This window comes from Hippopotamus amphibius, chromosome 11 (assembly GCF_030028045.1).
Source record: "Hippopotamus amphibius kiboko isolate mHipAmp2 chromosome 11, mHipAmp2.hap2, whole genome shotgun sequence".
NCBI classification, from domain to species: Eukaryota; Metazoa; Chordata; class Mammalia; order Artiodactyla; family Hippopotamidae; genus Hippopotamus; species Hippopotamus amphibius.
In genome coordinates, this window is record NC_080196.1 from 46,046,099 (window position 1) to 46,069,605 (window position 23,507).

Below are 23,507 nucleotides of genomic sequence, written 5' to 3' on the forward strand. Positions count from 1 at the left end.
AAAATTATTCCCTTAAATTTGTCTTTGAAGTGGAAATGTGAGCCTATGCAAAGCACCAAAGGAGTAATAACAATTTTAACTGCCTTCTCAGATGACGTGTTTATAGTCAAATGCATGAATTATAACAAGTGATCCCTTAGGTTAGAACTGCCCTTCCCATCAATGGCGCGCACTTGAGACCCACGCTTTGAGAAAGGAGTCACTTAAAATGCCTCATTTCTGTCTGCGGAGACTCCAGGCCCTTCAGAGCTGGCCTCCATGAAAAAGACCATGCAGGGAGAACACACAACTATCCCCTGAACTCAAACACCACCAATGCCATTTGCTGAAATAAACTTACAAAGTCACAGGGAAAGTTGTGACCAGTCGTGCCCAAAGGAATCATCTGCCACCCTTCGAATTATATTTGATGCCATTTTTATATTTAAGAAAATTCTATGATTTGATTTTTAAATGTACACAGGACAACAGAATATTGTAATATAATTACATTACCCCGTCATACATCTCCTGGTCTCAGTTCATGTTTTTTAGTGATTTATTAACTTTTTCCCCTTGAATATAAGAGAGCCAGGACCCCGCAGTTTCAGTGTCACCAACAGAGGCTGGCATATGGTTGGTACTTATTAAAAATCTTTGTAGAATAACTGGTTACTGTTATTTTATTATTTGTTTATTATGTATTATAGCCCTGTGTTTTCTGTCCCCCAGACTTAGCCCGTCACACTGTTAGTAAAGAGATATCATCCATGTAAGCTTTATTTAAAACAAACAGAAAAAGTTCACTTTAAATAATCAGGTATGCCATATGCTCAAGTGAATATGTTTTATTAAATGCATACTAATATCTTTCTATAGTATGTGAGTATACATAATAAATTAAAAGGTATATATTTATTAAATATAGATATAATACCAGAACATGATTATTTCAGATGAGAAAATCAAAATAAACCCATTTTAAGTCTCTTTTGGTCACTCCAAATGGATATTTGCTCATAAAAAAATACACTGATTTTTTTTTCCCTGGGGGAAAAAAATTAATTCCATAGCAATGTAGTTAAGGGACATGTTTTATTTCATAGCTTTTCTGCAAGCATACTTGCTTTGATACAAAATGAGTTCAATGGTACAGGTGCTACTGTCCACTCAAGCAAAAGAAAACCTCACATTTACACGAATGCACTTTATGATGATATTCTTACAGGATAAGAGGGCTCACGTCCAGGACGCCTACGGCCTCAGGTAAAGCCATGGCACAGAAATGTTGTAACAGTCCGGGAATCTCAGAGCACGGGCAGGTGCAGAAAGGAACTTTCTGTGAGTTCTCCGTCGGGTACGAGGTTAAGAAGTGTGGTGGGTGTGTTTGTCTTTTTGCCCCTCATCTTGCAGTTTACACTTAAATCATCTCAGAACAGATCCCTGTGGGTGTCTTTTGGCTTTTCAGAGTTTCCAGAGAAGCAAGAAAGGGTCATGAGGTATCCTTCACGTTAGTTCCCAGTGGAGGGCTGGCTGTCGCAAGGTCGTGGACTTACCTGCAGGTATAGTGATCTCAGGTGTGCTCCACACGCTCAGTGCAGAAATGTTAGTGCCTGTCAAACGCTCTCCCCTCTCACAGAGGATGTGACTCAAACCCCAGACTATCTGCCCCAAATTATACAGATAACAGAAAAAGACAAATACACAAATAAGGCCATCTGCAGAATTTTAAACTCACCTCTTGCATTATTTCACAATAATCTCTACATCATATGTTACATCTTTCAGACTTAAATAGTAAAGGCTTTAGGAAGGGCCATGGTAGAACCAACTGCACTATCTCTTGGAGGACTTGTCCAATTTGCTGGCAGGTGATTTCCTCTGGGGCGTGGGGATTTTGGAAGGCTTGGATGCGGACGGCCGAGAACCTGCTCGGGGCGTAGGCCTGTGTGTCTGGGGGGCAGTCTCCACGTCCGAGCACACGGACTGGATTTCCGAGATGTCAAAGTCTGACGCATCGCTGCCTCGGCGGCTGCTGGCCCGGCTGCCGGCCCGGCTGCCCGCCCGGCTGCCCGCCTTGCTGCCCGCCCGGCTTCCTGGTCGGCTGGGGGTCTTCTTGGGATCTGAGGGGAGAAGGCAGAGAGGGGTCACCCTTCCTACCACATCCAACTGCCACTGATTCTTGACACTCACTGCCACGTTTAATCTCAGCCAGTCTGCTGGACACCCAGTAGGCACGCAGGAAATACATGCCGATTTCATGGCCTTGCTCCCACTCTGAGTAGACGAAGCATACAAAAAGCTTGATTTACAAACAAAAAGTAGGTTGGGGGCTACCCCACTTAAAATGGAATTCCATTTACGACACAGACATAAGGAATAGATGCATCACTTGAGACTGTGTTTTCCAAAGTTTAGCAGGTGGAACCCAGGGACGTGTGCAGTGCAAATGCACGACACATATTTAGTGCAAGTTTTGCCTGAGGATAAGTAATTCAAAGCACAAAGGAATCGAAGACAAAGGACTTGAAAGTTTAAAGAAGCTTCAGGCTTGCTGTGCTCAGGACCCCAGGGTCAGGTCCAGGGAGGATGGGTTTTTCCAACCACCCAAAACAGAGCCCAGTGCAATTTCCAAGCAGCAGAGGAGGCCAGACCTTTGGCCTGAAGGGGCAGATCCTGCCAATTTTTCTGCAATTCCATAGTCACGCTCTCATCTTTCTCTGGTACTTTCCAAAAGGCATTTTTGAGCCCCTTATTCCCATGATTCACTGATCCCCTACCTTTGATGGAGAACTGGGGCCACTTGTCATTTCAGGAGAATACAGCAGTGTCAATTTGTCTTCCCCAATTAGGAAGAAACATGACTTTCATCTTCAGATCACACCGCAAAGCCGTTAGAGAAGAAATGCACCAGACTCACCAGCAAACTGTGTCCGCACTCGGGCAGCTGCGGTTGTGATCAAGCCGCTGTCCTCCCCGGAGTGGAAGCCTTTCCCTGATAAATATCCCGGAAGCCGAAGCTTGCTTCCTTGTATTGGCGTTCCCTGTATTGAATGTGGGAAAAGACACTTAAGGTGTTACTCCTGTCCCATGATTATCCACCAACACCAGTCTACAGACAGGTGGGAACCCTCCATTAGACACTCAGGAGGTGGAGGCAGGAACCCTTCGGTTAAATGAGGCATGGGGTTCTCACTTGGCATGGTTTTCGCCACTAATTTCTTATTCTCTTCCTGAATTCAGAGGGACCCCTCTAAAGAAAATGAACCCATACTGTAAAGAAAACACAGAAATAGAGATTCCCCAAGTAAACAAACTGTGAGTACGTTTAGTATCTTTCAGATTGTCAGTGAGTAACACAGAGTTGAGAGAGTACAGCCGAAAGGATGATGGTGACATGGTACCAAGAGAAGACTCTACAAAATCATGCTTGGATTCTCTGCTGCCTTTCAAGGCTTTTAGGGAACTAGACAGAAATAAACAGAGATAGAACAGGAAGAAAATAAGGAATTTCTAGACCACCACCATTTAAATAAACATAACTGCCAAAAAAAAAAAAAAAACCCACAACATTTTATAACTTGGTAAGATGTCACTTCTCTTGGCTCCGTCACTGTCTATGGTCCTTACTCACAGGATACCTATGCAACGTTTGGGGATGATTCTCTTAAAATTCTTATAGGAGTGCGTACAGAATGTCTAAAGCAATCACAACGACGACATTTTATTCTAAGTCTAAATCACTGCACCTTTTCTCGATCACTACATTTTGAAAATCCTCCCAAAGTTAAAAAAAAAAAAAGCAACAAATCTCCTGAGAAGTGTAAAGATGTTATATTCCTCAGCGCACTCACAGTCAGGGAGCTGTTTCGAGGAAATAAATCTATATAACTATATATGCTTTTTATTATTTTTTTAAATTAATTTATTGGCTACATTGGGTCTTCATTGCTGCACGCAGGCCTTCTCTAGTTGTGGTGTGTGGGGGCTTCTCATTGAGGGGGCTTCTCTTGTGGAGCACGGGCTCTAGGTGTGCAGGCTTCAGCAGTTGTGGCATGCAGGCTCAATTGTTGTGGCTTGCGCACTCTAGAGCGCAGGCTCAGTTTGTTGTGGCGCATGGGCTTACTTGCTCTGCGGCATGTGGGATCTTCCTGGAGCAGGGATCGAACCTGTGTCCTCTGCATTGGCAGGCGTATTCTTAACCACTGCGTCCCCAGGGAAGTCCCAATACATGATTTTTAAAAAAACTAATTTTCCTTTATTAAGTAGTTTTAAATGTTTAATAATAAAGCATGTGTAGGACCTTTGGATACATCAGAGTTGCAATTTATTAATATTAATGATATTCATAATTCATTTATATATGTATTCTCTACATACATTTAAGTACAGAATTTCTATAGAATTTGTATACATATAATACTTGAGACTTCCCTGGCGGTCCAGTGGTTGAGAGTCCGAGCTCCCACTCCAGGGAGCAGGGGTTCAATCCCTGGTCAGGGAACTGAGATCCTGCATGCCACTCAGCATGGTCAAAAATGAAAAAAAGCTTGAGTGTTCAAAATACTTTCACAGGTCTAACCACAATTAATCCTTACACTTACCTAATCACCTTTTTACAAATGTGAAAGAGGAAGGCCTCAAGAGGCCAGTAATTTGCCCGAACTCTGACAGCTCTGCTCCAGTTAAATTCCTAACTCAGAATCTCAACAACCCAGGAAAGAGTGAAGACTCACAGGTGATGAACTTAAACCATGTGAGGTGACAGTTCATTACCATGAAGGACCAAAAGCATTCTTTTCAGACACTTTGATGGTCCTGATTTTATGGTCACAAACCTACCCTATGCTCTTAAAGACCCTTCCATCGAAGGATACTGTTGTTTTGTCTCATGAGGCTATCTGAAATGAAACCCAATTTTGTATAAGCCAAAAGAAGACTTAGACTTTAATTTAGGGGAGTTTCCACTTCTTTAAAATTTGAACAGAGTGGCATAGCCCTAAATATTTAAAGCAAACATGTCACTTAAGGTTCCTTCAACTGCTCTCAGTGTTGGCTACAACAGAGCCATCAGAAGTGACAGACGCCTCAGACATAACATCGCTCACTGAGGGAAGGGAGAGAAACGAGGGGCTGGGGGATGAGGAAGAGCTGAGGAATGGATTTCCGTCCCAGTTCTATACCACCAATCATCAATTTCCATCTCCGTCATTTTAATCTGAATCAGGAGGGCAATGACATTTTCTCTTTCTACCTCTCATTATGGGTGTGAGGATTACATAACAGACGAGAAAGAGTTCTGAAAAGCATAAAAGGCTTTTGAGAGGTACTAAACGACATTTATCCAAGAGTCCTTGCCTTTAATATGGAATACCTCCTTGCTTTCAGTAACGGTTCTTTAGAGATCTTTTTTCCCTCATTAGTGTGATTCTAATCAAAGATGTGATTATTTGGTGCCTATGTTTATCATTTTACAGGGAGGTTTCTTTAAAAGACTTACGTTGACTTCCAATTGAATATAAATGATCTGATATACGAGTTAATCTTGGCAAGTTTTATATCACCTAAATATCTTATCCCGTATAGCATGTCATTTACAAAAAGTGAGAGCATACTGAATAAAAATCATTACGTCTAATGAAGACACATACCTTTGAGAATGACAGGTAACTTTTTGCCCACTTGAGCCCCCTGCCCTGATAACTGTGAGGGGGAGTCAGAAACTATCTGCACTCCGGTTATACTAAAACTTCTATAAATTCTACAGCCAGAGTGCGGATAATTTTTGACTCACCCTCGTAAAAGGCTTATGTCTCACCCACCCAGTGTTCTTGGGCAGAAAAAAATGTACCAGACAGTCAGAAGGACCCTGCCCAGAGAGAACACTCAATCCACATTAATTTAAGTGATTCTCTAGCAAATGATACTGCCTCTCATTCTCAACTAAAAAGGGTTACCGCATTTCTTGCCCAAATTCTGTCTAGAAGCAGAAGAATACCATCTGCCTGAAAAGAAACTTGACTTGGGTCTGGGTATAATCTCCTGTAATTCACTCTCCCAGAGGAGAAAATCAAAATTAAGTATGAGCAAAAGAAAAAAAAACAAAAGAGGTTCAGAGCCTGCAGGGGTGACTAGGTTAGGTTGACGCCCTTCAAGGAGCTATAAACTGTCTCTTCTGTTCACCCCTTACTCTCACGTCTTCCTAGAAATGCTGGGTTGAGACTTATTATAAAGTCTGTAAAAAGACATAGTATTATCAAAAGTACATTTATTAAGGGCGAGTTGAAGCAGTGTTAGTAGGTGATAGTTTCAGTTAAAGGCAGCTGTTAGGCTGGAGTTGGGGGCCTTACGATACCTCTGGAGATGACACGGGGCAGGCTGAGCACTCAGCTGGTTTACAAGGAGTTGACACTTTGCTGTTTGTCAACCAGGGTTTACCGTAATTGCGTGTTAAAGGGTGGAGAATCTGTATGGAACAATGGCAAATCAAACGTAAAGGACGGCAGATAAAAAACGAAGCCACGGAAAGAGAGAGTCACAGCCATTCATTTTGCATTAAGAATGATCATCATTAAAAACAAATGGAAAGGTCTGATGGCAGATCATACACACCAAAAACATGAATGAAGCTTTAAAAAGAAAAACCAATCTGAAAGGTAACTGAAGTCCCTAAACAGAGGGTCTTTACGTGCGCCACAAGGCAAAAGCACATATATGTGTATGTGTGTATACATAATCACGCACATACACATTTAAAAAAAAATTCTTCACCTTCCGTATTGTGAGAAGGGACACATCTGGAGAAAGCTGGTCCTACAAATTCTAGGGACCCATAAACATTCAAAAGCATACTCTAGACAGTGAACGCAGAGGAGGAGGAAACGAGTCCTACCTTGGGTGTGCTGGCGGCAGGGACCTGCGGGGAGGCCGCCTGGCCGGCCTGGCTGGACACAGATGTGGACCTGTTGGGCGAGGCTCCCCGGGACGAGGGCCTCGATCTCCGCCCCCGTGGTCGGAAAGCCGCCATGCCCTGACTGGCTCCATCTGCCAAGATGAACTTCTCCCTTAGCTCCACGTTCGTCCTTCCTTTAGCTGGATGACGGAACACATGATGAGGCACGCAGAGAGGAGGGGGGAAAAAAAAAAAAGAGGGGCTCAGTCGTGTACGAGGAAAACCGCCACCTGGCGCCACAGACCACGTGGAGGATTGCAAGAACACCTTTTTGCCATGCCAGCTCCAACTCAGCATCACAAAAAGTCAAATGCATTCCTTTACAATGCATTCCTTTCAGATACAGATAAGTTGGCGAAAGAAAAAAATAAAAGTGTGTTTATTCTAACACTAGACACCAGCAAGAGTCACCACTATTAAAGAGAGAGTCAGCATGAAAATGACAAGCTCATGCTCAAATATTGTTAATCCACCCGCTACTGATGCCTGCAGGTTTCACACGCCGTCCCCACCCTGAGGGGACCATCAGGGAGGCGGGGACCGTGTCTTTTGCACGTACTACTGAGGTCAGGAGATTGCCAGTATTTCGCCATCGGGATTAACTGGACAATTACACAGAATGAGAGATGGGCTGTTAATCATGACAACACGTAAACTTTCAGGTTTTTCACTTCCAATGAGGCGGCTGGTATTTTTATTTTATGCCTTAAAAACTGGGTTTTACAACATGCAAAATAACAAACACCAGACCCCAGGATCTGTGAGGTCATCCGTGATGCAACACTCAGACCAACACACGTGCACGCGGCGAAGGCACTGCCAGAACCCCGTGTGCAGGCTGTCAGGCCGTGTTTCATCTCTTACACAACCCCTACGTGTGCAACAGCGCAACGGTTTCGAGTGTCCGGAATTTCAATTTGGAAGCACCAGCTCAGTTGGATGCGAGTTAAGCCATACGCGATGGATGAAGAAGCGTGTTATTTTAAAACAAACGATTAAAGCAAGAATGTCAAAGAAGGAAAGAGGAGAGGCCAGAGGGAAGAGGCAAAGAGAGGGGTCGCCAACCTATAGTAGGCTGAGTAGTAGTAATTGAAGAGTTTGATTCCGAACGTAACATTTTACTCCCGTGATGATGAACTAGAAGAAATGACACAGGATACCAGTCACATTCAAGAAAACGGTTAGCAGGAGAAGAAACAAAGTACAGTAGCTGAATATGCAAAGGTTGCTCAGATCGGGCCTTTAGCACACAATTCTAGAAGAAAAGTGGCACCGGGAAGAGAAGCACTCAAAGGTCTGACTCAGAAAGAGAAATGTACTTGGAAGACTTTGCCCCGTGGAGCTAACTTTCCTAGGCAACCCCACAGAACACTGTGTGTTCTCAGTTCTTTGTTTCATAAAGGGAGCTGCATTACCTTAGGCTATATTATTTCCAAGACGTAAAACAAAAGGGAGCCTTTGTTTTTATTTTACTCCTTAGGTGTAACTACCCATGGTGGCCTAGCAGGGAGGCCTGCTGACTGGCTGCCCGGAACTCACTCCCATATACCTGAGAGCTATGATATATTACATGTGCATATTTTAAGGCTCTCATCTGTAACTTCAAAATTCAGCATCAAATTAACAGTTTATTATTTTTTTTAATTTTTCAATACTGCTCTCCTCACCTCCCCTGAATAAAAACTTCCCGCCTTTACACTTTTCCTATACAGTACCTTCAATCTTCATTGCTCAATTTTCTTTCCTGTTACTTTGCTACTTAATGACAGAGGAAATCCTTTCCCTGGTTGGCAGAATTGCTCATTATGAAAACTGCAAATGGGCGTGTCTCATAAAGAAAAATCTGGTGTTTCCTGCCTCCCAGTCTCCTAGTTTTCCAGAAGTTAAAAAAAAAAACCATGAGAGGAACATGGTTTACACAACTGCCACAAGTTCTTGGGGAACTTCAGGCTGCTAGACCCATGTGAGATGGTCATGACTGTCATAAATGACCAGCATTAGCCCCGGTCTGTTTTTGATGCTGCAGAATAATGCAAGATCGATACACTTCCGTGGCGCTATTATCTCGACATAAGTGTCTCCTTACCCCTGCAAGGGTCATTTTTCACTAAGAACTCGTCCAGGGCCATCCATCCACCTCCAACACGAACCATCACGGTACTTCGCAGGATGCGGACGAGCCGGAGCTGCTGGGAGTCTCCAAACTGGGAAGAGGAAGAAAAGAAGACCCTCTAATTGTCGAGAGTAAGTCTCAACCAAAGGAGGAGGAGCGATCTGCGTAAGCCACCCACTCTAACTTCTTGCTTAGTTCGCAGCGATTAGTAAAATCTCAGAGGCAGGGGTTTGTCATGATCTGCGTTAGACGGCTGCATGCTGATTTAGCCCAAAGGAAATAGTGTGGAAAAAGGTAACAAAGGTTATCACACGTAATTTTGAAGCTTTCTTCTAAAAACGATTTTTCTCTCTTATGATGGAAACAACATTAGTAAGGAAGTAACGGAAAAATGCTTCTAGAGATTAAACAGAGCCATGAAAATAAGCACTGGCCCACTTGCCCAGGGCTTCCGGGAAGTAAGATGATGCTAAAGAAAATTTAATAAACTCTGATTCTCCTTCGTGAAAACTTCCTCCTACACCTAAAACTGCTTTCCACTGAAATCTGTGGGAGAAATCTTCATAAACTCATCCTGTTTTCTCTAAACAGTTCTGACTTAGAGAAAGTGGGAAATGATCATGGCTAATACAGATCTCACAGTTAAATGAACTTTCTGCCTCACTCATGATCTGGTAGGCTAATTTGTTAAAGGCTGGATTCATGTGGCATTCTTAGATTACCATAATATTAGAACAGTTACTGACACACTAGGAATGATACAGCTTTCAAATCTAAAAGGTTTTCTTTAAAGCTGTGTATACTAGAACTGCTGACACTGAGAGGCACTTGTCTGTTCCTTGCCCTTTCGGGGGATCTCCAGTCATGTACGCTACAAATTCTGCGGGGCTCAAATACATGTCTAGACTACAGGTAGTTTCTGATCATAAAGTTTATTTATTATGAAAGCCCATGAGGAATGATTTTATACTTTTAAATCATTTCTAATAAGCTTGTGTCCAACTTATAAAAACCACCAGACTGAACTTCATGGTTGCCAACCCGGTGGATACCATAGCAAAATGCACAGTCAAGCAGACATAAACAGCTTCTTTTTAAGGCAGGTCACATACAATTGTGACTATTTGTCTGGGCTCACGATGGATGAACAGAAAACTTTTTGCTGTTTTTCATAAATTTTAACACTGAGTTTCAGGAAGAGAACACTACAACAAATCCAACCATTCCAGACCCTGAAACTCAGAAGGATCTGGAAAGCATGTAAAATGCAGCAGTGGGACGCAAGCATTTACATCAAGCCTTTTCACATCACTTTTTTCTAAAATGGTTTTTAAGCTTTGAGACTTTGACTTCCCTGTAATTGAATCTGCTCTTGCAATGTAAATTAAAATTTAAAAATCAAAATACATATTTTGTTAGAAAAAATTTGGTGCTGCTAATAATAAGCAAAGGGAGAGGAGGGGATTTAAAGAAAATTACCCTTAAGAAACCAGATAATTAGACCATACAATTCTGTTCCAAGATTACGTTCAAAACAAGTTTTAAGGATATAAATAAACATTTATTTATATCATTATATAAATAACAATATTTTATAGAGATATTTCAATTATAATAAATATGAATGATTTTAAATTTTATTTTGAGAAGGCATTCTCTGACAACTACCATTGTGTTTAGAATTTCCCTAAGTTTCTTAACAGCTAAATTGTGAGACCAAAAAAAAAGAGAAAAAAACCCTAATGTTGTTCTTTGTGCTTTCTGTGAATTAAACCTTTTATCCTTTCCATAAATAAAAGATTCTATCCCAGTTATTAACTCAGAAAATAACAAGAACAGAAAAGTAACTTTTCATGGAAACTAAGGGGAGTTTTCAAAACATCTACTGAAAATAACTGAAAACTTTTATTTGAAAAAATTATTTGCTTGCAATAAATGGGGAGAATAGGTAACAAAACTTAAGATGTAATACGGCTTAGTAACTGAGGGGCAGAGTAATAGCTAATAGGATATGGTCAGGTACTATAAACAGCATGGTTCTTTCCAAAAGCATAGCGTAAAAAACCCTCCTTGTTTAAATCAAAATATGATCTCCCTTGTCTTCAGTTCTAAAATTCTATCATGACGCAGTGCCCTGGGCAGTTTATCTTGACTTAAACGTGAGGTCAAAATGGCATAAAGTATGACTAAGATTTTGTATAAGTTACAAGAGAAACATTTCCTCAAAAGGAATGACATCACTTAAAACCTCCTGAGTTAAAATTTCTACTCAGGATGCAAAGCCCTAAATAATGAATTAGGGCACATGGACAACAGCTGCTTTGGAGAGATCACATCACTGTGGCCCAGTGCCATGGTGACCTCTCCCCGAGCTGTCTTCCCAGGTCACTGCCGGATGCTGGCCTGTCCCTAGCTACCCTATACCAGAGCATACATCTTCAATGGCCAAACACCAGCGAGGCCACACAGAGACATGTGTGACAATCAACTTTGTGTTGGGATGAGGAATTGTATACGACAGATGTGAATAGTATTATTAAAGATGGGAACTGAACATTTCATTTGTAACACTGTACCCAGACTAGCTACAATTGATTATCTGGTTTGCTTAAAGGTAACCTCCTCATTTGAGACACAAGGCAAAAAGGAGTCCTGGATCAAGGACCCTGATAGCGTTTACAGAAACACCACGCCAACCAACAATGTAGTAGCTAGGGCAACAGCATGGGAAAGACTGGCCAGGGCAAGCTTTAATGACTATGAATTAAAGTGAAAAAAAAATTATTGGGAACTTGAGAATACATTCCACTGGTTTATACCTGATTTCCCAGGAAGAACTGATAAAAAATGAAAAATGGAAGAAAGACATAATTAGTTCAACAGGAAACTTTCTACATGACTCTAGAACACACACACACACACTTACACACACACATGCTCACACTTCGGGCTCCTGGATATAGTATCTAGTTTAGAGATATGCAGGTACCCATTTTCCCCCGACTTAAAACCAAATAATCAGAAATTTTTCTATGCAAATTTTTGTGAAAGTCTTTGGGTTTCAAATTTAAGTAAAAAATTCAAATATGTAGATGAATATTTTTGAATGTGGAAATATAAAAGCAAAATGAATAATGTTTCATTTGTAAGTAATATAGTGTAGGAGGGAAACTCAGCACATTTCCTACCTAGCTACTACAAAAAACAGAAGTTCCAAAAAAGAGAAAACAGAGAGTGACAAAGTCACAGGGTCTTCAAGTAATTGTCTTGAAAGAAGGTGAACTGAGTTATTGAGATTTAAATTTTCTTTGAATTTCTGCATCAGTGGAAAACATTGCTTCTTTTTCACATTTATAAATTGAGTAAACATTTTAACTTCATTTCCTGGCTTGGAAAAGCTTTGTTACTGAAAATATGACAACTTACCTCTAATCACAATAAAATATAAAGTAATATGAAGCAAGCTAAATATATGAGATGTGTTTTTCTGTGAATATTTTTCTCCTTGAATGGATCTATCATACATGTCAAAGATATGTTCTAATATACAAAATGCAAGCTATCTTTACATCATTACAAATGACAAAAGTTGGTATTTCATACACAATTACATTTGATAGAAGGTAAAAATAAATAATTGGCATTCTTGGCAAGCAATACAGATCAAGTTTTCGATTTTTATCCTTTAAAAGAACTACACAGCTATTTTGAAAACTTACCCTGTATTTGTTATCTCCAATCTGTTCAACTTGGAATCGTTTCGCACATTTGCACTTGGCTACCTGCCTTGTCACCTGCCAAAAGCAATGATAAAATAGTCACTTTCACATTAATATTACACCGTGGCATCCTTAAAATCTTTATGCAACAACTAGACATGGAAATAAAACAGCTGTATGAATTGTGCACAGTATCTGGGCAGCGCCACGATGACTGATCTACGTGGTGGAAAGGTAACGAGTACCTCATCTTCGATTTTGTCAGCATCAGTGATAGGTTTGTACGCATCCTTATTTGGGTGAAGGGCGGCTACAAATTCATAGTAGTCGATGTATCCATCGCCGTCTCTGTCGAAGATGTCTGCGACTGCGCTCATCTCCAGACGACTGGTAGGGAACTCTATTTCCAAACAACAGTAAGTAGTGTTATTGAGGAGTAACTGACAAATAAAACGGTAAGCCGTGTCAAGTGTAATCGTATACGTACATATTGTGGAGGGATTCCCTGCATCTCGTTAATTAACACATCCGTCACCTCGCATGTTTATCTTTTACTCTTTTTTCTTCTTTCTTTGGTGAGATTAAGTTTTACCCTCTCAGCAAATTCCAATCATACAATACGGTGTTAGCAACCAGTCACCATGTTACACATGAGATACTCAGACCTTATTTGTTTTATAGCTGAAAATCTGTACCCTTGTACCAGCCTCTCCCTATTTCCTCTACCTCCCCGCCCCCGGCAACTACTTTTCTACTGTTCCCGTGAGTTTGACTTTTTTTTTTTTAAGCTCTTTATTGGAGTATAATTGTTTTACGCTGTTGTGCCAGTTTCTGCTGTACAACAAAGTGAATCAACTGTATTTATACATACATCCCCATATCCCCTCCCTCCTGCGACTCCCTCCCACCCTCCCTATCCCAGCCCTCTAAGCCATCACCCATTATCGAGTTGATCTCCCTATGTTGTGCAGCACCTTCCCACAAGCTACCTATTTTATTTGGTAGTGTATGTCTGTCAATGCTACTCTCTCACTTCGTCCCAGCTTCCCTTTCACACCTCCTACCCCACCCCCACACCATGTCCTGAAGTCCATTCTCTGCATCTGCATCTTTACTCTTGCCCTGTCACTGGGTTCATCAGTGCCATTTTTTTTAGATTCCATATATATGCGTTAGCATATGGTATTTGTTTTTCTCTTTCTGGCTTCCTTCACTCTGTATGACAGGCTCTAGGTCCATCCACCTCACTATAAATAACTCAATTTCATTCCTTTTTATGGCTGAGTAATATTCCACTGTATAGATGTGCCACATCTTCTTTATCCACTCATTTGTCAATGGACACTTAGGTTGCTTCCATGTCCTGGCTACTGTAAACAGTGCTACAGTGAACACTGGGGTACATGTATCTTTTTGGATTATGGTTTTCTCAGGGTATATCCCCAGGAGTGGGATTGCTGGGTCATACGGTAGCTCTATTTTTAGTTTTTAAAGGCACCTCCATACTGTTTTCCATAGGGGCTGTACCCATTTACCCCACCAACAGTGCAGGAGGGTTCCCTTTTCTCTGCACCCTTGCCAGCATTTATTGTAGAAACTAGATTTTTTGATGATGGCCAGTTTGACTTTTTGTTTAGACTCCACATACAAGTGATAAGATATTCTCAGTATATGTCATACTCTAGTCACAATGAAAGTTGGTGATAGCTGCTACTTACAATAAAATTTTATAGGAAGGCATTCTTGATTGCACATTTTAATTGTAGGATGGCCAGTTAATTGATCAAATATATTAAATATATTATATGATCAAATATATGATCAAATATGTATATATATATAATGTATGATAAAATATATTAAAATCCTGAAAAACAAAAAACCTGATTTACACCACACAACCACAACCACTATATATGCAGCCTAAATTTATCTTTAACTGCTATTAGGATGAATCTTACAAAATGGCTGTTTTTCTAGGCTAAAAACTATTTACTATTAGCAAATTTCATATGGTTCAAGTACCCCTTTACTTATGGAATAATTTATATGAAATTCACTTTTAAAGTGTTTGTAGTAACATCTGCCAGAAGAAATCACATACATGTGATTAAAATAACCTATCAAACAAGACGGGGGTGCATACCTTAAAAATTTTTATAGCCTTCTAATTTCCTACTAATGGCAATATTAGATCAGAATGTGAACAACAACCAAAAAGAGAGAGATTGAGTTGCGTTTACTGATTTCCGATGTTATGCCAGGCCACACAATCTAAGAATTAAGCATTATTAACTTGATTACACTAAACAGGGACACAGCTCCAGTGGAAAGAGGAGTTTATCTGTGGTGACAGAGTAAGTGTGCCTGACTCCAAAGCCATACAGTTTAACCAAGGACAGTTTTTGGGTTTTCTTTTTGAGGGCAATGACCTCACAACCAAGTGTAAAGGTGATGCTTTATTAGTAACACAGGTTTACTGGCTCTACAATTTTAAATGTGCTTATTTTCTGTAAAAATTACATCTGTTACAGCCACCTCTCTTGGGACTTACTTGAGGAAAGGATCCCGTCAATAAATTCTTGTCGGGTTATTTTCCCATCCTGATCTTTATCGATCCTCCTGAAAAAGTCCATCACTCGAGATTTCTTGTGATTCATCCATCGCATGTACTTTTTGCGCCAAATATCAAAATCAAAGTTGGCAAATTCCCTTAGCTGCAGAGGGCAAAAGGCATTTTGTAAGATTTACTGCTGTGCTCAAATTATATCTTACACAATATGAATAATGTTATTTTTAGTGATCTTCTACATAACAAAAATTCTTATACAATATGAAAAATGTTATTTTAAATGATCCTCTAGATAACCAAAATTACATCTTATGCAATATGAATAATGTTATTTTTAATGATCCTCTAGATAACACACACATTGTTCCTTCCAAGAAAGGTATCAGCTTACAAAGGGGACTCAAACATTTTTTCTATAAAGTTTATTTCCTTACTGTCACTGCTTTTTCTTTACATACAGAGGAAATAGAACTCCTCAAAAAGTCAAACTGAGGATTTCTGATAATGCCAAAGTCACAAAGGTGGTGTGGCCCAAGGTACAGGAGCTCTGTGTCCCAGGGGGCAGGCCCAGCGCAACAGGACCCGTTTTACCCCTCACGTCTCTGACACCATCTGCTCATAACTCCTCACCTTCTAAAAATTTACCATTTTCAGAATCTGACACTCTACACCTCAGGTCACAGAGTATATATAATTAAAAGATCTGCATTATAAATGATGATGGTGGCCAGGTGATGCTTCCAGGAAACCGATGACAAGCCAGATCTTTTCCTCAGGAGTCAGCTTCTGATTATGTTACTACATACCTGTTTTTGACTTTGAGGCCCTAAATCCAAGGCCCACACATCAGGGTTTTTACCCCATACAAACATTCATACTTGTAGCTGTAATTTTAGAAGTAAACTATGCACTCAGACATCAAGACCTTGCTTATCTATTATCAGAAATGTTGAAAAAATCACGCTCTTGCTGATGTGATCCGGTGAAAGAGGGCAGATGACAATGTGGTGCTGGACCTATGAGCTCTCTCACCTCCTCCAGTCTGTCCAGGGCATCATTGAGCTTCCGCCTTCTCTCCAAGGCGAGCAGCCAGACTTGCTGCCACTTGCTCACCAGTAAGTTGACCCTGGGATTCTTGGTTTCGATCTGTGTCTGTGATCCAGAGGGATAGAAGCTTGATGCTGGGAAGCGTTTTCCTGTTAAAATATAACGAGTTAGGATGGCAGAGCCTCTGGGGTTTTGAAATACCGTAAGGCTTGACCTTGATTATTCCTCGTTCAGACCGAATCAACTTCGTTATTGGCTGTGATGTGCAGAAACACCCTAATTTAGGTGATGCACAATATCAGGGTCCAAATGTGGTTTACTTAACGAGGCGCGCACACCGTTCAGAGACAGCAAGGAAATCTATCTCGACAGGAGCCCTGAAATACTGGAAAGTTCTCCCAATACATTTATGCTTCAAACATTTTGCAGCCTAATCTGTGCCACTTCCATGACAAAGAAGCACCCTGCGACCCTCCTCTTTGCCACTGCCAGGGCACTGCAGTGTACGTGAATCAACTTGGGCAAAACGGGCTGTGATTCTTCGAGAATAAGGCTAAGAGGAGGGTACCAGTGGGCAGGAGGCACAGGGCGCTTGCCCGAGTCAGACACATTTCCAGTCTGACAAATTTCTGACAAATTTCCAGTCAAGTACCCAAGTGTGTGATTAGGGTCCCAGCCTTCTTCCAGTTCCGTTTTCCGCTGAGATTGTGTGTTTCCTGTGCATCGTCTTGCATCCTAATTTATTGCCTTCCTAAAGTTTCCTCCCTCTATTGTTCACCAGTTTCTATAACTTCACAGAGCAATTATCTCACTGCAGTTTCATTTCACTAAATGGTTCAATGTGACCTAGAAAAATAACTCACTGGCCTAAGCTTACATAAAAAGTTAGTGTCCAAGCTGAGATTTGCCCAGAATTCCTAACTCCCATGGAGCTACATAAAAATATCAATAGCTACTATTTATTGAGCATCTGACAATACTCCAGGAAGTATGCTAACTTCACACACACGAGCTCATTAAATCCTCACCGCAGCCTAATGAGGTTATAATTCTCCCCTTACACAGATGAAGAAATTGAGGCTCAGAGAGGGTTTAAGTAACGTGCCCAAGGTTGCGTTTGCCAGCTGGTGAGGGGTGGGGACAGCCAGGCAGTCTGTGTCCAGAGTTCCCTGTACAACACATGACTATGTCAGATCCAAAACCATTTGTCTTTACGAAGGCATCATTTAGAAATACACAAACTGCCTGGTATAAATTCTGCTTCTTCTAAATCTTATCCAAGCTAGCTATTATTGTATTTAATGTCATTTCAGTGGGTCAAGACAGGCTGCGAAATCAGTAAATGGAGCCTCAAGTCATACGAACATGGGCAAAATCTATCAGAGTGCCGGTCAGTAGTGCACAGTTAGGTCATGAACTTTATCCAGGTCATGGTCATTCCTGATCCATTCCACTTGAAGGTTATTTATATAACAGAAGCAGAATGAGTCAGTTCCAAGGAGGTGCTGACTTCTGTTCTTGCTGCAAATTTTTCTAATTTCTTCTGGCTAATCTGAAAGATACGCTTCGAGCAAATAAAGTTACATATGGAGACCCTGATTTATCTTTTTATTTTTAAATAAGTTGCTGTATAATACGTGGCCCATATATTCTTTCAAGAAAATCTTTTATTATTGAGAGTTTGTGTAGAATCACCTACAGCTCCAAAATGTCAAACCATAACTCAAAATAAAAGGAAACTAACTTCCTTGCTTAGCCATCCTCATTTTAAAGAAATTAGCCACTGCTTACTTCCTGCTCGCCCCTTATCCAAGACCGGAATGTGGGACTGTAAGGAGGGGTCCACCGCTCTCCTCTTGTAGGTCTTGGTGACTTTGTCCACGTCAGGTTGTTTTCTGGTCATTTCCTCCATGAAGGTCTGAAATAAATGACGTCAACTAAGTACATCAGAGAAAACCATCTTTAGAAATGAACTAAAAATGAAAGGATGAAAGGACCATACTACGATTTCTGAAAAAAGAATAAAACGTGTTTTATCTAGGGGAAAAAAATCTAAAATAACCATCGTAATTTAGCATTTACAGACTACGAAATGCTATAGGTGGTAAGTAACTACAGTGTTACAAAAGCAATTTGCTTTAATTTGAAGACCACCCTGGGGAGCAGCTGTATGAGCAACACAACCTGTCTGTGCACCAGCCAGGACCAAGCTTCCAAGCTCTCCTTGAAGAATCTCAAAGTGAGCATTTGTCTAAAAAGGAATGAGTTACCTGGGGTGTCCCTAGGGCTTTCCTGTGACACATTCACCTACATACCTGAAATATTTAAGATGGCTCTGATGTACAGTCACATAAAGCATCCACATAAATGTGGATACATTCAAAATATCCCTGTCAATAAACATGCTCTACCAAGGAGTGTCAAAGTCATTCAGGTTCAAGTTTATATTTAAAAGGTTTGACTATGTTGCCATTTATCTCATCTCCTTGGCCTTTTTATCCTGCTGGACCAGGTGTCCCTGTATCTGCAATCTGTAGCAAAGCCAGAGACTGGTGATAAGTGATGGGGAAAGGAGGAGGCAGAAAAAAGTGAGAAGTGAAGAAACACATTTCTGTAACGTCTGTCATACCAGAGAACACTGATCATTTTAATACCTCCAATGACAGAGATACTGCAGGGCCATCAGGGGAATTGATATCTTATACTTTTATTTAAATACTACAGCAATGTTAATTGCTTAGCCAAGTAAGCTGACACTTAATCATCTTCACAAATACATATTAAGGAAATGAACAAGGAAACAAATAAATCAGTGTAATGTCCATCGCTTCAGAATTTGAAACAGGTGGGATGTACAGAAGTGATTTTTTGAGTGCGACAATGTGTTCCCATTGAGATATGGCACATCTGAAGGACTGACGGGCTTCTTGGGAGACAGTGAGCAGCGGACAGTAGAAGATGCAAACGTGGACCAGTGAACAGGGAAGCTGGGGTTGACGAGAGTGTGTGGGATGGGAGGAGTGGAGCTGAGGACAAAACGCAGGGAGGGCTGCCCCCCGTGGAGAAGGAGGGGGGGCAGGGGTGGGGTGGGGAGGGGCATCTGAGATGTGAGCACAGCATCACGGATGGGGCCAAAAGGGAGGAGCGTGGGAAGGTCACACAGGGCAAGAGACACCATCAAAACGAAGTGACTGTCATGAGAGAAGCTCCAGGACAGCAGTGGAGTCAGAAACACAGTGGAGGAGCTGAGGAGTGTGTCTTAGCAAGTGAAGAAGGTAAGAAGCACAGAGCACTCTTCTGAGAAGTACGGCCTGACGCGAAGACAGCGCCTGAGAAGGCGGGTTAGGATGACGTCCACTTACCTGGTGTTCCGCAATGAGGGCTTTCACCTCCTCGATCTCCTGTGGGATGACCTCCTTATCCCTGTCGCTCAGCGTGGTTTCAGCCCACTGCAGCCAGGCCAGCAGGGCTTCCAGCAGCTCCTGCTTGGCGATGATCCCCGCCAGGGCACTGGCTAGTCTCTGCTGGTGCTGCTTCGCCCAGGCCAGCACCTGGTGGAGAAACAAACAGTGCTCTTTCTTCCACCTTAGTGAACCGTTCAACGGATGTAACATACACCACATTTACATGTAAATTAGATCATCCTAGGCTAGACCCACAGTCTAGGCTAGATGTCCAGTCTTTCTAGATCCCATCAGTGGTACCAAGACCCAGCTTGTGGAGGATCTGGGAGCCCTCCGTGATGGCTGTCACCCTCAGAAGTTTAGGTGTAGGTCAATCACCCAGGCTTCTCTCTGCCTTCTAATTTAAGTTCAGGTACGCACTCCCTGAAGAATCACGTACGCTCACTCCACACAGCACAGAGCGGAAATAAAAACAGCTAAGATCTTAAATACAGAATGAATTCACTCGTGTGTGTAATTCATTCCACAAGCATAGATGGCTCTGAAAAACCTATTCAACGGACGTGATACGGAAGTGGACAGAAAGTCCTACAGTGAACCAAATATCTGCCTTTTCACGTTTCAAGGACATGGTTGCAAAATGCCTGTAACAAGAAAAGTGGATGGTAGAGACAGGCAATACACAGAGGAAGGGTCTCGTGAAGAACATAAGCCCTCATGTTCTCACAGCCACAAATGCATCATTAATTGCCTGAGCTTCCACTCCCCCTCCACCGACTCTCAAAGCTCCAGCTACTTTCTGAAGATGGCCTGAGACGCACAGACCTCCTCGAATCTGGCCCGGATGATGGTTATCCAGTGCTTGATGGTGGTGATGGAGTCTGGGTGGCAGATGGCCAGGATGGTGTCCCCCATACTGGTGGCTTTGTTGAGGGCAGCGCGCTTTTCTTCCAGTCTCTTCATGAATTCCTACAGGAGAAACAAAGATGCGTGGCTGAAACCATGATGCTGGCGGTGTCCACTGGACTGCCAGAGCTAAGCCAATAAACAAGAACTCACATTGGTTTATTCACAGCTGGAAATCATCCCCCAAGTGAAAAATTAAGGGAGGAGAAGGGACAGAAACTGGATAAAGTACCTTCCCACACTATCTCAAAATCCAAGTACGGGATACCATCTCATGCTTTATGAAATACACTATACAAAAAAAAAGACACTCTCCTAAATTTGAATATATTATAATTATATTCACAGAGGCGAGAACTGGGACAGATACTAAACCAGAGATAGAAACAATACAGACTGCAAAAAAAACGTTACAGTAAATAAGACAAGGAGGTTAGTATTTAAAGTTGCATTAACTGTGCCAGGGATAATAGGAATGTGTACCCAAAAAGTGCCAAGGAAGACAGCAGGCTGGCAAGGAACCAGAAAGGCCGGGCTGTGGAAGAGAAGGCCCAGCATCCAGGCAGGAAGGAGTTGGGTGAGGTTGGAGCAAGTGAGCCCAGCCGCGGCCAGCCTCTGGGAGAAGTGTCCCTTAAAGGCCAGTAAAAAGAGCCATTCTCAGCCCCGGAAGGGTGAATACACCTCAACAGGCTTTGGAAGGCTGTGACATTAACCTTTTTACAAGTGTCTCACTTTTACTTTCTACCATCAGAACTGTACCCATAGATTCATGGATCACAGAACTCTGAAAGTGGGGCTAAAAAATGAGGACTTTTGCCCCAAACAATGTGACATGCTTCCCAAACGCGGCACTGATTTCCACACATCCATTGACCCTTCTTATCTATCTGGACCCACAGTAAGAGGGATTCCTTGCACACCTGACAAGGGTACCAGGGGATGGATGGCACTTGTGTTACCCATGCTGTGTTTCCAGGGGGTCATTTGAAAGTACAGGTGTTCACATCCAGTGACCTTTAGTTTCTAACCTCTAAAGCAGCTGTCATACATCCCCCGGCATTTCGCTCTAATAAAATAATTTGTTTACATGAACAGCTATGAGATTGTTAAGCTCCACAAGATCAAAAGACTGTGTCTTATTCAATTTTGTATCTTTGCGTTGAATGCTTTTTAACTTTTATTTCCACATTTTTTACTGTTAAGGAGTCCAGGTTCAATTACTCTAACATGACCTACTTATTTTTATTTATTTTAATTTCTATTTTATATTGGAGTATAGATGATTTACAGTGTTGTGTTAGTTTCAGGTGTAGAGCAAAGTGATTCAGTTATACATATACACGTATCCATTCTTTTTCACATTAGGTTCTTTTCCCATACAGGTTATTACAGAACACTGAGTAGGGTTCCCTGTGCTATACAGTAGGTCCTTGTTGGTTAGTACTATATGTGTATGTTACTCCCAAATCCCTAACTTATCCCTCCCCGCACCTTTCCCCTTTGGTAACCGTAAGCAAATGAACTTATTTACAAAACAGAAACAGACTCACAGACTTTGATGACCTACTTTTAAAATATCATGACCTACTTTGAAAATAATTTAATTTTAAAAAGACCCCTTTTAAGTGAAAGAAAACAAACTTCACAAGGAAGAAAGAAAACCAGAGGTTAAGAAGAGCTGTGCTTTTCCAGAGGAGAGCTGATTCAATCATATACTTTCAATCACTCCCACACTGGGAGCCTGGGTCCCACCGGAACGCTGTGGATTAGGTACCAACTCCCAATGGCATCACGAGCTCCTCCAGGCTTGTCTGAGTGCTGCCTCAGTGGTGTGTGCTCACATGGGAAAATCTGCCAATTTTAGAAGTTGGATTATACTGAGAGGGCTCTAGTCTAAGAAATTAACTATCCTGTTTTTCTTCTATTGGTGAATATGTGAAGGGAAGCAAAAGAAATGAAAAAGAACGAACAATATTACTGCAAAGTATTATTACAGAGAAGCCCTTTATAAAATTGCATGTCACTGTATGCTAATTAAAAACATTTAAAGATAATCTGTTTTTGAAACCAATACCCCTGCCAGGGATGCCTGCCTCCTGATGTTTCTGGGGGTTTCCTGGCCCTGCTGTGACGGTGGTGATACTACAGGTGGCCTCGGTTCTGTAGGGCATATATGCACCTTGAGCTTCAGGGGACACTGACACCCAAACCCACACCCAAACCCTAGTGTGCCAGGGGAACCCACAGCAGCTGATGGTCAGTGCATGCTAACATAAACTAGATTTTCAAAATATTGAACTGAATCAAAAATGTACAGTAAATCTGATGTAATTTTCCTGCTCTTACAGTCCAGCTTCAAGTTGAAAAAGCATATGCAGCATTTCATTCCCCCAGATAATGTTATAAAGCTCACAGCCCTTTTATTAACAACAAGGCAATACTTCATTGCTGTAGGGTAGGCAGCCCATCATCGAAAGAGCACAGTAATTAACATAAGAAGTCACCATAGATGATGTCATCCATGCTACACTGGAATTATGTATTTCCAACTTGACCTTGAAACACAAGGTTATTCAGTGGTATTAAAAAGGTCCTTTACAGTTTACAGGAAATGCTGACATCAATACTAAATACATTGAGGTCAACAGGCACCTGAAAAGATGTTCCACATCACTAATTATGAGAGAAAAGCAAATTAAAACTACAATGAGGTACCACCTCACACCTATTAGAATGGCCATCATTACAAATTCTAAAAATAACAAATGCTAGAGAGGGTGTGGAGAAAAGGGAACCCTCCTACACTGTTGGTGGG

The 23,507-nt window shown here is 41.5% G+C and overlaps 1 protein-coding gene across 11 annotated transcripts in view; it reads right to left on the bottom strand.

Annotated features, from left to right (window-relative positions):
- Window positions 1-1,692: 1,692 nt before the first annotated feature.
- The window catches only part of DST (dystonin), a 470,805-nt gene continuing 448,990 nt past the window's right edge, over window positions 1,693-23,507 (bottom strand). For 6 of the 11 annotated variants that reach the window (XM_057698598.1, XM_057698599.1, XM_057698597.1 and 3 more), the window contains 14 exons: window positions 20,612-20,755; window positions 19,745-19,933; window positions 18,174-18,300; window positions 16,368-16,531; window positions 15,318-15,480; window positions 13,009-13,163; window positions 12,764-12,838; window positions 11,864-11,881; window positions 9,018-9,135; window positions 7,997-8,068; window positions 6,872-7,071; window positions 6,335-6,445; window positions 2,900-3,023; window positions 1,693-2,102 (listed from right to left, as the gene is read on the bottom strand). In XM_057698598.1, the coding sequence (XP_057554581.1) occupies window positions 1,816-2,102; window positions 2,900-3,023; window positions 6,335-6,445; window positions 6,872-7,071; window positions 7,997-8,068; window positions 9,018-9,135; window positions 11,864-11,881; window positions 12,764-12,838; window positions 13,009-13,163; window positions 15,318-15,480; window positions 16,368-16,531; window positions 18,174-18,300; window positions 19,745-19,933; window positions 20,612-20,755 (1,947 nt within the window). In that variant the 3' untranslated portion in view covers window positions 1,693-1,815. The remainder of the gene's footprint in view (window positions 2,103-2,899; window positions 3,024-6,334; window positions 6,446-6,871; window positions 7,072-7,996; window positions 8,069-9,017; window positions 9,136-11,863; window positions 11,882-12,763; window positions 12,839-13,008; window positions 13,164-15,317; window positions 15,481-16,367; window positions 16,532-18,173; window positions 18,301-19,744; window positions 19,934-20,611; window positions 20,756-23,507) is intronic. The other 5 variants (XM_057698604.1, XM_057698600.1, XM_057698606.1 and 2 more) reach the window with 2 other exon arrangements.